This window comes from Stegostoma tigrinum, chromosome 36, assembly GCF_030684315.1.
Source record: "Stegostoma tigrinum isolate sSteTig4 chromosome 36, sSteTig4.hap1, whole genome shotgun sequence".
Taxonomy (NCBI): Eukaryota; Metazoa; Chordata; class Chondrichthyes; order Orectolobiformes; family Stegostomatidae; genus Stegostoma; species Stegostoma tigrinum.
This window is the reverse complement of record NC_081389.1, coordinates 18709783-18724489: the sequence shown is the minus strand read 5'-3', so window position 1 is coordinate 18724489 and position 14707 is coordinate 18709783. Positions and strand designations below refer to the sequence as shown.

The window sequence follows — 14707 nt, the reverse complement described above, 5'->3', positions numbered from 1 at the left end:
CCTTGGCTATTCACCCTATCCATTCCTCTCATGATTTTACAAACCCCTATAAGGTCAGTCCTCAGCTTCCGACACTGTAGGGAGAGTAGTCCCAGCATCTCTCCAATGCCCCTGTTTCAGTCATTCCCAACCTTCACAGTAACATGGCACTGTTCAATAAGACAAACAGTTCCACAGCCTGCCCACTTTCTTCAGCTGAATTCACTGCTGCTGAGCATCACATTTCTTTGTGTTTACACTGGTTATGGTTACGCTGGTGGCTCATCCCTTGAATAGGGGTTGGTTAGCTCAGTTGGTGGGACAGCTGGTTTGCAGTGAAAAGGCAATGCTAACTGCATGGGTTCAGTTCCCACACCCTATGAGGTCACCAGGAAGGACTGTTCTTCAGAACCTATCCTGAAGGGTAGTGACCCTGAGGTTAAATCCCTGCCAGTCATCTCTCTGTAGTGGGAGAGCAGGACCTTACTTTTAACCATAGGATATTGTTTAAGATGAAACGATATTTATTTTACGTCGATTTCCATTGCATTTGCATCAACTTTCACAGCATGGTGGCACTATTTGGATGAGCACTTAAAATGCCACGGCATATGGGCTACCAAGTGCAGGTGAATGGGATCAGTATAGTTTGATAGGAGCAAATTACTGCAGATGCTGCGATCTGTGCTGAAAACAAAAAGTACTGGAAATCACAGCACGTCAGGAAACATCCATGGAGAGAGAGCAAGCTAACGTTTTCAGTCTAGATGACTCTTCATCAGAGCTGACATGAAGCGTGGACAGGGCAGCTTTTATGCAATAGTTGGGAGGGGAATGCTGAGAGAGAAAGGATGTCGATAGCGCAGATTAAATGTTCGGACTGTGAAAATGGCAGAACATTGGTGTATCAAACTGCAAGACTGGAAAGAATAGACAGCCTCATTGGTTTGGTGGCAAGGTGGGAAGCGGTGGGGGGAAGCGAGGGGGAATGGTGGAGGGAACAAGCATGGTGACAGAGAATGCAACAAGTAAAACTAAAAGAAAGCGAAGGAGTGGGAGTGGGTACACAATCTGAAGATGTTGAACTCAATATTAAGTCCAGAAGGTTGCAAAGTGCCTGCTCTGAAGTGTTGTTGGTTGGCATAGACATGATGGGCTGAAGGGCCAGTTTCTATGACTTTATGACTATTGCAAAGAAGACCAGGGATGCTTACCTCAGTATCCTCTGGAAAAGATAACCCTCAGCTAAAGTCACTGGATTGTTTGGCCACGAAGAGACTTGCTGCACCCTTTATTATATTACAGTAGGGCCAAAGGGCTAGTTAAGCAATTTGGAATACCCGAGGTTGCACAACACCCTTTATAAAGAATACAAACTTTATGAAATGTCGGTACTATCCAAACCACTGGATGCTCCACCCTTGAGAACATTCCAAATGGAAATAGGCAGATACCTGGTCTCTTGGGGAATTGAGGGATATCGCGAGTGGGCAGCAAAGTGGAGTTGAGGGAGATGATTGAATTGTGGAGGAGGCTCAAGGGGCCCTTTTTCTGATGTTCTGATATATATCAAAGTCTTTCTTTGAGCTTTCCATTTCCTGATCTGCATCAGCCAAGTCAAACCTCACCAATGCCTCACACCAGGAAAACTGGGGGCTCTGTGAAATTTCTGACTGAAAATTCACTTCCATTTCTCGATTGAAAGCTGAAATGAGATCATCTGCTTTGAAGGGTAGCATTCACAACATGATGAGACAGAAATAACAATCCTTCCGGCAAAGTGATGATTCAGTGGCAAGGGAGAAGTCACAAGGGTAATAAGATCATCATCCCCTTTAGCTCATTTGTCTTGCTATCACCTCCTCTCCCCCTCAGCATCTGACACTTCCTTGGCATGTCAGGCAGATTGTAGCAGACAGCATTCTCAAACTGTTTGTCAGAGCAAAACAAACAGGTCTGTTGCAGACCATTCAGCCCATCGAGCCTGCTCCAATATTAGATCCAATCATACATCGTCCTCTGTCTCAACTCCATTTTCTCTCTTGTTCCCTTAATTCCCCATGACACTGGAAAAAATTTCTATCCGTCTCAATAAATATACTCAAGGATGGAGCAGCCACTGTTCTCCCCCTCCCTATCTCTTCCTGCCCTCCATGATACCTGCACTCCTTTAACTCTGCATTTCCAATCTTCATTATTCTACCATTGGCTGCCTAGGTTCGAAGCTCTGGGCATCCCTCTGATGTGATGTTCATGTAACTTGAAAGATGTGGATCCTAAACCCATGCCCGTCATTTTCTAGCGTGCAACAGGTTGAGCTGGGCAATCCCGTGTCTTTGTAGACAGAACACAGTGACAGTCTTACAAGCCAGTTTGACCACATGGCCTGCCAATTCCCATAGCATGAGCATAATCATATCTTCAGATAAAGAACCCACGTTTACTGAACCTCAGCATTTGATTGGTACATATGCAGTGAACAGAAAAGTATAACGTTCTCCCCTCACCTCTTGGTCTCTGTATTGCAGTCCCTTTTTTGAAGGTTCCCCTTAAAACTGAGCTCATTCGCCAAGCTTTTAGTCACTTGTTTTTAACCTGAAACTCTGAATATGGCTTGGTGCCAAACCTTTGTCTGATAACACTGTGCTGAAGTTCTTCCAGCATTTTTTACATTAAGATACTCCAGAAAAACAAGTTCTGGACATTAGAAGATGGGGCATTTTGACATTTCCATTTGGATAAAAGACACTGAGGAGCTGGGGAAAATGCTGCACCTGAATGAGGTGACATTTGGGGTAGATTTGAGCAGCCCAGGATGTTTTAAATCAGGCTTTTGAGCAGACTAGATGAGCACAGGATGTGGTGTGTTTAGAGCAGTCTTTCACTATTGCTTAAGAGAAAACAATATTTATTAGTTGTAGTTGAATGCTCTGACTTAACATCCTCTGACGATAGGTGGCCTTGTTATGGTGACCTAAAGATGTCTGTTCAGCGCCTGGGGCTGACTTTGCTGCTGTCCTGTAGTGATGGTCTCATTATGAGGTATATCCTGGAGGTGCATATTCTCATAGAATAAAATTCCTACTGTGTGGAAGCAGGCCATCCAGCCTGCTGAGTCTACACCAACCTCTGAAGATCCCCCCTCCCTTTAACCCTGTATTTCCCATGTCTTGTCCACCTAGCTGTGCTATGGGCAATTTAGCATGGCCAATCCACCTGACCTGCACATTTGGGACTGTGGAAAGGAAACCAGAGCAAACCCATGCAGACCCAGGGAGAATGTGCAATCTCCACTCAAGGGAAGAATTGAGACCCTTGTGGTATGAGGTAGCAGTGCGAACCACTGAGCCTGTATGCCAACCTCTTCTTTTGCTCTGAAGTAGGAGAATTACAAGGGATACAGGGCTGTGGGATAGAATCTGCCTGTTTGGAGATTATGAATACAGGCAGTATCCAAGTTGCAAATGGGTTCTGTTTCTGAGTATCTTCGATTTGTTTGCAAGCTGGAATGCACCACAGAGCAATACTAAATAATTGTTTGTTAGTATAAGGAAACATTTGCATGTCAAATCTTTAGAATTAATTTAATATACCGCTGTGGTGGTTATCATTTGGAATCATAAGTGTCCATTTGTTGGATATTCATAATTTGGAGGCACTGCATCATCTGTATTTTTCTTGATTGAGCCCAGTTTGACGATCACTCCATTCTGGTTAATATCCGATAATTTACTTTCCCCGTTACTATACTATTTGATTGTGGACTGAAATCAGAGAAGGACAGTTTGAAAACTAAGGATTGTAGAAGGAATTGCTGAACTTGTTAAAAGCAAGTTCCTGAAATTCATTGTAAGTTGTGTTTACACTGCTGCATTGTTCAAGCAGTGGGGAAGTTTTTTGCAGACAGATCAGTGGGGCGGGGATGTCTATGAAATGCAAATCAGCTGGTGACAGGTTGCTGATTAGTTTGTGGAGTTAACCTGTTGTGGATGCCAAAGGCCATCAGCCTGATGACAACTATCTCATTGGCTCCTGGGTAGCTGAGTGCTTGTGGGTAGGAGCAATATTGGCAGAAGCCTTTGGACTGCTACAAGGACTGATGGTGTATGTATCCCTGTCTCTGTCTCCTGCAGAGTACCTAGAGCATGACAAAAGCCAGTTCATTTATATTCCCGCTGAGGTTTGACGCACATGATGTGGGGCTACTTGTGTCCTTGAGCTTTCTTCTTACTGTCACATGTTTGACTTTCATTGTCTCCTTTGGTGAAACAGGACAGGGCACCATGATAGTCCATTGGGCACTCTTTCCAGATGTTGAGGCCAAAGCCAATCATCCTCAGGTAGATGTTCAAGGTGTCTTTGATTGAATTTCTCTGACCACCCTCTGACCTCTATGTGGAATTCAGGTTTTATTTGAACACTATTTCTCCTTTAAGTCTCTAACATTACCCCAAGATGCAGGAGGGAGACAAGAAATCAATAGTAGTATAGGGAGCGAAGAAAGTGAAATAAAGAGGAGATTTGAAATTTTGAGGAGGCTGAATAGGGTACATGAGGGGAAACCATTCCCTCTCATAAACAAATCGAGAATGAGATAGATAGAGATAGAAATTGGTAGCACAGTGGCTCAATGGTTAGCACTGCTGCCTCACAGCACCAGGGACCCGCGTACAATTCCAGCCTTGAGTGACTGTGTGGAGTTTGCACATTCTCCCCATGTTTGCGTGGGTTGCCTCCAGGTGCCTTGATTTCTTCCCTGTGTCCAAATATGTGTTGGTTAGGATTTTCTGTGGTGAATTGCCCATAGTGTCCAGGATGTGCAGTCTATGTTGGTGGCCATGTGAGTTGCAGGGGTAGAGATGGGCCTGGGTGAGAACCTCTTTGGACGGTCAGTGAGCACTCAATGGGCCAGAGATAATAGGAACTGCAGATGCTAGAGAATCTGAGATAACGGTACATTTAAGGTGTCATTGGATAAGCATATGGACGTACATGGAATAGTGTAGGTTAGATGGGCTTGAGATCGGTATGACAGGTCGGCACAACATTGAGGGCCGAAGGGCCTGTACTGTGCTGTAATGTTCTATGTTCTATGTTCTATAACAGAGTGTGGAGCTGGATGAACACAGCAGGCCAAGCAGCATCTTAGGAGCAGGAAGATTGATGTTTCGGGCCTAGAATGGGCCAAATGGTTTGCCTCCACACTGTAGGGATTTTAAGTTAATTTGTAAAAGAAGTGAATTTGATGTGGGAGAAATGTTTTTCATGCAGTCAGTGCTTAGGATCTGGCACACACGCCCTAGAAGTGTCGTGGAAGCATTTAAGAGGGCTTTGATAATGATTTAAATAGAAGCCATGTGCAGGGTTATGGAGGAAAGGCAAAAGAATGGTATAAAGTCATAATGCCCGTTCAGGGAGCCAGTACAGACTTGATGAAATAAATGGCCTCCCACAATGTAATTATTTACAATGTTTACTTGCGTGGTTAATTGTCACATGGCGATCAGCAGGGAGATAAAGTAACAATAGTACGAGTACACTGTAGTCCACTAACTCACAAGGAGAGCTAGGGTACTGACTGCGAAAATAACCAGCTTCAAAGTGGGGGGGGGGGGGGGGGGGGAGAGAGAGAGAGAGAGAGAAATATGTGTCAATGATTCTTTTTCAAAGCAGACCTTCATCAATTTTTGATCAGCTGTTCGCTTTGAAAGGGGTGGTGAAGCAAGAGGTCAGACAGGTTATTGGGAAAACAGAACATCCAGATCCCCCTGTTGGTGAATGAGGAGGACCCAAGAGATATCGCTGGCTCCTCAGAAATGCCAAAGGACAGCGGAGGGAGTGGGAAATGTATTTAGAATCCATTAAGACACTCAGAAACGGCTGTGTGTGTACACTAGATACAGGAAGAACACTTGTTATGTCTACATAGGATGTGGGCATTACTGGAAACGCCAATGTTAGTTTCACTCCCTCATCACCCTTTGACTGCAGTTAAGAGCCAACCAAATGGCTGTGGGTCTGGAGTCACATGTAGGCTGGTTAAAGATGGCAGACTTCCATACGGGAACGCTACGGGAATGGCAGAGAGATTCCACCAGCAGTCTTCTCTGCCACATCTTCTAAAATCAAAGGGAGGGCTGTTGAAGGAATGCTGGTGTCTGCTGTGAAGCCACGTCTTCAAGCAGAACTTCCTCAAAATCAGCAGTGATAGGCTGGATATTGTCTGGATGGTGGAAAACCATCTTCCCCCAACACATCCTGCCCGCTTGACTCTCAAATGGCCACCGTTCCCAGGTGGAGAGAAATAAAACAGTGGAGGCACGCTAAAGCTCTCCCTAAATAGCGCCTGTGCTGGTGGCTGGGAGGAGTTATTGTGACCAATCAATCAAAATGGCGACAGCCATGTCCATCAAGGTGCATCCCGCTTTGAGTCCACACGTCATCCTGACGAGGCAGAGCATCAGCAGAAAGGGAAAGTCACACTCTGCCCTCCTGATTGCACTACTTTCCTGCGGTGTCCTGGTCCGTCTGCCCCAAAAGATCTGAAAGTTGAGAGTTGCCCTGTTTGATCACATGTTTGGGTAAGGCACAGGAGGTTTAGAGGAGATTTGAAGAAATTATTTTTTCAGCCAGAGGGTGGTGGAATCTAGAACTCACTGCCTGTAAGGTTGGTAGAGGCAGAAACCCTCATCACATTGAAGAAGTTGTTAGATGTGCGCTTTCGACATTGGACTGTGGGAGGAGACCAGAGCAGTACCTGGAGAGAATGCACGCAGACACGGGGAGGATGTGCAAACACCACGCAATCGCTCAAGGGTGGGATCAAACCCGAGTCCCTGGCAATGATAACCACTTAGCCACTGTGCTGCCAAATGGTGATTCCTATCGGACAGGCCCTAAAATTCATCACCTGGTACCTCTGCGGAGAGTTTGCATTCTCCCACCTGGGTGGTATTGATGGTGCTGGAAGCGGCCTGTTTAATGAGGTTGTGTGTGTGGAATTGATTCAGTCTGATCTGCAGAAACAACCCATTCCCTGCTCGGCCATTAGGTGTAAGAGTAAATTCTTTCAAACAGTCCTGGTCATATGACTCTGTAAGAGCGCAAGAAGAAGCGCAGCCTTTCCTTTGATTCTAGAAGATGTGGCAGAGAGACTGCTGGTGGAATCTGTCTGCCATTCCCATATGGAAATCTGCAAATCATCTTTAACCAGCCTACATGTGACTCCAGACCCACAGCCATACTGTTGGCTCCTAACTGCCATCAAAGGGTGATGAGGGAGTGAAACTAACATTGGCGTTTCCAGTAATGCCCACATCCTATGTAGGATTAGAATTCGCTTTTTGGTCAAATGAGTAGAGTGAAAAGTTTGTGAGGTGCCACTTATGGCGCCATCTTAAGTACCAGATTCTTAAGTACAAATTCTTAGGGAAGAAAATTAGACAAATAAAGAAATAAATATAACACCCCCCTCCCCCCACCCCACCCCACCAACCCCACAAGACAGCCTGGTGTGGAAGATCTCTACATTAAACCAGTGAGATGAACAATCAGAATCTCATGAGGCGCACAGAACTGAGGGGAGCAGGGTGGTGATGGGCTGATGGCCCACACAACGGTGCTATCTGTGTTTTATTGCTGATGATCAGGGCTTCAAACCTCTGGGGTTGGGGGGGGGGGAGCGTGTCAGTCAGACCTTTATTCATCTAATAGGCTCTGACAGAGAAGATTACGTTGGTGTGATTAAATCAGGGCTTTGTTGCAAAGCTGTTGAAAAGTCAAGCAATTGTAAACATCATTTCAGGACTGCAGCAGAATGTGCTTCCATCTCACAGCGACTTCCCTTTCCTGGCTGCTTCTCAAACTCTCAGCCTTTATTCCCATAATTTATAGAGTCATACAGCACGGAAGCAGAACCTTCGGCCCAACTCTTCCATGCTGACCACATTTCCTGATCTGCACTTAGTCCCATTTGCTGACATTTGGTCTTTATTGCTCTAAATCTTTCCTATCTGTGTACCTGTCTTTTAATTGTTGTAATTTGTTGGAGATGGAGAGCACATCCTGTATCTGTAAGGTCAACATTATGAACTGCCTACCTGCCTCAACCCATGCCATGACCTCTGACCCCATCTGTTGGCATGACGACTTACAGGCCTGCAGGGTGGGAGTTTTGGAGCCATATTGCCACTGAAAATGAGAGTTGTGTGAGGCGGTTAGTACAGTCCTGAGACTCATTAGTGGCCTGACTTCTTTACATCTTAGAATTGAAAAATTAGAAGTTTCTTTCACGGTCTAACGATCTGCCAGAGTTCTGTTTGATGTCTGAATCGATTATGCTGCTAACCCAGAATTGCTAAGAATGAATAATGGTTGCCCCCCATCATTCTCCTGCCATCAGTTTGCACAAACAATGGGGCCCTCAGTACAGGCTTCAGATTTCCGGAAATGTCGAAGGCCACGGATGGATGACTCAGTCTGTGCACCTACTTCATTGTGGACAGCTCAGCTTAGAGAGGGAACAGTCTAACAGAAAGAGGGGAATTTAGATAAATATATGTCGGAGAAAAGGAACAGAAAGATATAGTGATAGAGGAAGATGAAGTGGACTGGGTGGAACATAAACACCAGCATGCGTCATTGGGCCAAATGGCCTGTATCTGTATTCTATATAGTTCCAACCTCCAAATTCCCTGTTGTCATGGTGATCCCCTGGTGTATACACAACATTAACATTGATGGACACTGTCACCGTAGTGTCATTTCTCCAGAGCCCTGCAGAATATGCCCCTTCAAATCTTCATCCAATTCCCTTTTAAATGTTACCATTAAATATTATTCCATGGCTCTTTCAGGTTTCTTGCTGTGCAGAAAAGAGAGTTCTCCTCCTCTCCCCCATCCCTCCTTTTGCCATTTTCCCAAAATCCATATCCTATCGATTCTGGTGATCCTGGCAGTAGAAACATTTACCGTTCTCGAGTGCCTCCATACAATCTCTTCTTTAGCCATCTCTGCTCTAAGGACAACAACTGTGGATTGCCCTAGTCTAAGGCCTCACATTATCTAATGTACAAACTCTCTCATTCTTCAGTAGGATGTGCGTGCTGCTGGTAAAGACTAGCATTTTCTGCCCATCCCTAATTGCCCTTGACCTGCATGGCTTCCTGACCTTTATCAGAAGACAGTGAACAGTTAACCACATTGCAGTGTATCTGCAGTCACATGTAGGCCAGACCGGGTTAGGATGGTAGATTTCCTTCCTTGGGAGGTATCAGTGAACCAGATGGGACTTTACAATTATCAGTGATAGTTGTCAGGATTATATCACTGAGATTAGCTTTCAATTCCTTGTTTAATAACTGAATTTAAACTCTGCCAGTCGTGGGATTCAGATTCATTCCCAGAGCATTCTCCTGGGGTTCTGCATTGCCAGCCCTTTGACATTACCACCAGTCTACAATCCCCATGCATGCATGTTGGTACCAAGTCTTCCAGACAGCATGATGGCTCAAGTGTTAACTCTGCTGCCTCACAGTACAAGGGATCAGGGCGCAATTCCACTCTCGGGTGACTCTCCATGTGGAGTCTGCACATTCTCCCTGTGTCTGTGTGGGTTCCTTCTGGGTGTTCCAGTTTCCTCCCACAGTCTGAAGTGCAGGTTAGGTGGGTTGGCCATGCTAAATTGCCCCATAGTGTCCGGTGATGTGTAGGCTATGTGTCTTAGCCATGGGAAATGCAGGGTTATGGGGATGGAGTGGGCCTGGGGAGATGCTTCTCTCCAGAGGGTCAGTGTGGACTTGATGGGCTTCCACACCGTAGGGATTCTATGATTAGCGCTGATGAGTTGAGCTCTAATACAGCTTTGTTTGTCTTCTGTAGCAAGAGTGGATCAGATGGTGAGAATCACCAGAGAGCTCAGGGTGTTACCCATGCCACCGCTGAACCCACCCATTCGCCGTCCTGGGAGGAGAAACTGACAGTGGAAATAGATGATAGAAGTGCCGAGGATGAAGGTGAGATTCCTAAGCTTACTCCGCCTCACCCAAAGACGAAACTTCCCTCCTTCTTCCACATCTGAGAAACATGAGTCCTTGCCAAAATAGTTTTTTTTAATTGTAAACCCATCTCTGTCATGCCTCAGGTGACTTGCATTTTTGCTGTCACTACAAGCCTTTGATAATCCTACATATGCACAGAAGAATGTTCTGTGTGAATTTGTGACACAGGAAAACACTCCAATTCCCTCCTGGAACTGTTCCCTGATTCCCATCCTTCCCGTTCCATAGCCTTTAGCCATGAGGGGCGGCGCAGGGTATTTTGTAGTGGACTGTGGCGGGGGAAATCATAGAATTCGTACAGTGTGGAAGCAGGCCATTTGACCCATCAAGTCAACAACCAAAGACCATCCAATCCAACCCAAACCTAGCCCCTTGCCCTATCCTGTTTTATCCCATGGCCAATCTAACTAACCTGTGTATCTTTGGACTGTGGGAGTAACCCCAGAGGAAACCCCTGCAGACAGAGGGAGACCATACAAACTCCAAGCAGACTGTCACCCGAAGGTGGAATTGAACCTTGGCCCCTGATATTGTGAGGCAGCAGTGCTAACCAATAAGCCACCATGCCTGGGGAAACTGAGAGAAATTGAGGTTTTATGAAACTGGGAAAACTTGCCAAGCTCACGCGGACAGAATTAACCTGCTGAAATCATACAACAAATCCCAGTAAACCCATTAACAAGGAATTTTCTGATTAGACCTGCTTAAGAAGTGAATGACTAATTTGTCCAACGATTACCTGTATCAAAAGCTGTATTACGAAACACGAACTAAAGAAATGTCTCGATTTCTATGAAGCCATTCAGATCTTGAGTACATACCACTGTGCTTTGTGGCCAAGGAAGAGGGATGATTTGAAGTGTAATCATTGTTGTAATGTCGGAAATTCAGCTGGTGCACAACAAGTTCCCACAAACAGAATGACCCTGTAGCAGTGAGACACAAACTTGGCTATTTGCTGTGCCATTTCAGTTAAGCATCAACCATATTGCTGTGGGTCTGAGTCGCATGTAGGTCAGACTGGGTAAGGACAGCAGATTTTCCTCCCTAAAGGACATTAGTGAAGCAGGTGGGTTGATAATGGCAACCACCACGAGACTAGCTCTTTCCAGTTCAAGATGTTATTAGATTCAAATCCCATCAGTATGGGGAGGTGATGACTCAGCAGCGTTAACACTGGACTGTTAATCGAGAAACCCAGGTAATGTTCTGGAGGGCTGAGTTCAAATCCAACCATGGCAAATGGTGGCGTTTGAATTCAGTTGAAAAAAAACCTGGAATTATGTGTCTAGCGATCACCATGGATCTATTGTCAAAAAATCCCATCTGGTTCAATAATGCCCTTCAGGGAAGAAAACTTCCATCCCTATCTGGTCTGACCTACATATGACTCAGGCCCATAGCGGATGCCCCCTCTGGGCAGTTAGGAATGGGCATTAAACTCTGGCCGAGCCAACGATGTCCTCATCTCATGCATGAGTAAAGAAGAAGGTGGGATTTGAGCCCATAATCCCTAGAACATTTTCCTCGAGCTTTTAGATCTGATAAAGACCAGATAATCAATAGTTTATAGTGCAGATGGAGGGATTAGTATTGGCCAGAATAATGCGTTTACTGTACTTTGTGGTGGTGGCGGCGAGGGGCTTTCTGCGTCCAGCTAAGAAGCCTGAAGGAGCCTCAATGTTTTGACGGCATCCCTGACAGTACCCCACAAGGCTGGCAGACTGGATTTGGGTGCCGTATAACCAGGATCCCCCTTTATTTCCTTGGATGGTTTATGAATGGTTGTTCGATCAGGACGAGATTTCCAGAATGACCCCGTCCCCAAACAATTTTTTAAAAATGTATTCATTTGTGGGATGTGGCCGTCGCTGGCTGAGACCAGTATTTATTGCCTGTCCCTAGTTGCCCATTGAGAAGATGGTGGTGAGCTGCCTTCTTGAACTACTGCAGTCCATGTGCTGTAGGTTGACCCACAAAGTCACTAGGGAGGGAATTCCAAGATTTATATCCAGTGGCAGTGAAAGAACGGCGATCTTTTTCCAACTCAGGATGGTGAGTGGCTTGAAGGTTGTCATTACTTTCTTAATCTCTTAACATTAAACGCCCTGTGACCCTAAGCATTGCAGACTGAATTCCCTGGCAAAATGCTCACGCAATTTTCACACAGGCTGTGTCCCATTTTATTTTGAAGCTCATTTTCCGGTAGAGTGGGAAAAATGGGAAAGATTTAATGGGAATGATGGGGGTGGGGGGAATCTGAGATGAGTACATTCACTCATTTCAATGAGAAAAGTGTCAATGGGATGGTCCAGTCCTTAACAAGTCTCCAGGGAAAGTAGGAAAATTGGGGATGAGGATGATAATATGATTAAAATGAGAAAAGATGTCATGGCCTCTCCAATAACTTTCGCTCAGAATCACAGTTTTACTGAAATGGACAGTCTACAAATCCTGGCCTCTGACGCAGAGCAATATGCTGTGTTTGTCAATCAAACTAAAAGCGCTCAAATAAAAGCAAAATACTGCAGATACTGGAAATCTGAAGCAAGCACAGAGAACACTGGAGACGTTCAGCAGATTTGGCAGAAACAAAAGCTAATATTTTGAGTACAACGAGATAACAAGGTGTAGAGCTGGATGAACATAGCAAGCCAAGCAGCATCATAGAGCAGGAAGGCTCATGTTTCAGGCCTAGACCCTTCTTCAGAAATGGGGGAGGGGAGGAGAAGGGGGTTCTGAAATAAATAGGGAGAGAGGGGGAAGCGGAGCGAACATGCATAGAGGAGAAGATAGGTGGAGAGGAGACAGACAAGTTAAAGAGGTGGGGATGGAGCCAGTAAAGGAGAGTGCAGGTGGGGAGGTAGGGAGGGGATAGGTCAGTTCTGGGAGGACGGACACGTCAAGGGGGCAGGATGAGGTTAGTAGATAGGAAATGGGGATGCAGCTTGAGGTGGGAGGAGGGAATAGGCGAGAGGAAGAACAGGTTAGGGAGGCGGGGAGGAGCTGGGCTGGTTTTGGGATGCAGTAGGGGGAGTGGAGATCTTGAAGCTTGTGAAATCCACATTGATACCATTGGAATGCAGGGTTCCCAAGCGGAATATGAGTTGCTGTTCCTTCAATCTTCGGGTGGCATCGTTGTGGCACTGCAGGAGGCCCAGGATGGACATGTCGTCTGAGGAATGGGAGGGGGAGTTGAAATGGTTCGCGACTGGGAGGTGCAGTTGTTTATTGTGAACCGAGCGGAGGTGTTCTGCAAAGCGGTCCCCAAGCCTCCGCTTGGTTTCTCTGAAGGGGGTGGCCAGGGGTAACTGCATGGGCTGAAGCTATGTCTGCCTCTTTGTAGGTTACATGGAATTATCCCTCTTCCGCACCTACACTGGCCCTAAACCCCACCTCTTCCTCTGTTACACTGATGGCTGTATCGGCGCTGCCTCATGCTCCCACGAAGAGCTTGAACAGTTCATCCACTTCACCAACACCTTCCACCCCAACCTTCAGTTCACCTGGACCATCTCCCACATCTTCCTGGACCTTTCTGTCTCCATTTCGGGCAACCACCTACAAACCGATATCCATTTCAAGCCCACTGACTCCCACAGCTACCTAGAATGCACATTCTCCCACCCACCTTCCTGCAAAGACTCCATCCCCTATTCCCAATTCCTTTGCCTCTGCCGCATCTGCTCCCAAGATGAGGCATTCCACTCTGTACATCTCAGATGTCCTCGTTTTTCAAGGACCTCCTTCCCTCAGTGGTCGAGAATGCCCTCAATCGTGACTCCCGCATTTCCCGCACCTTATCCCTCACACCCTGTCCCTGCAATAACAACCAAAAAAGAATCTCCCTTGTCCTCACGTACCACCCCACCAACCTCCGGATCCTCCAACACTTCCACCATCTATAATCCGACCCCACCACCAGAAACATTTTTCCAACCCCACCTGTGTCTGCTTTCCGGAGGGACCACTCTCTCCGTGACTACCTTGTCCGCTCCACACTCCCCTCCAACCCCACCACACCCGGCACTTTTCACTGCAACTGCAGGAAGTGCTTCACCTGCCCACACACATACTCCCTCACCCCCATCCCAGGCCACAAGATGACTTTCTGTATCAAGCAGATGTTCACCTGCACATCTGCCAATGTTGTATACTGCATCGCTGTACCCGTTGTGGCTTCCTCTACAATGGGGAAACCAAGCAGAGGCTTGGGGATCACTTTGCAGAACACCTACGCTCGGTTCGCAATAAACAACTGCACCTCCCAGTCACAAACCATTTCAATTCCCCCTCCCATTCCTTGGACAACATGTCCATCTTGGACCTCCTGCAGTGCCACAATGATGCCACCTGAAGGTCGCAGGAACAGCAACTCACATTCTGCTTGGGAACCCTGCAGCCCAATGGTATCAATGTGGATTTCACAAGCTTCAAAATCTCCCCTCCCCCTACCGCATTCCAAAACCAGCCCAGCTCATCCCCGCCTCCCTAACCTGTTCTTCCTCTCACCTATCCTCTCCTCCCACCTCAACCCGCACCCCATTTTCTACCTACTAACCTCATCCCACCCCCTTGACCTGTTTGTCCTCCCTGGACTGACCTATCTCCTCCCTACCTCCCCAGCTACACTCACATTTTCTGGCTCCATCCCCGCCTCTTTGACTTGT

General features: G+C 46.4%; 1 protein-coding gene across 1 annotated transcript in view; it reads left to right on the top strand.

The window, feature by feature from the left end:
* The window catches only part of ccdc33 (coiled-coil domain containing 33), a 282618-nt gene that overhangs the window by 83588 nt on the left and 184323 nt on the right, over positions 1-14707 (top strand). Inside the window, exon 6 of the mRNA XM_048520540.2 lies at positions 9859-9992. Coding sequence (XP_048376497.2) covers positions 9859-9992 — 134 coding nt within the window. The remainder of the gene's footprint in view (positions 1-9858; positions 9993-14707) is intronic.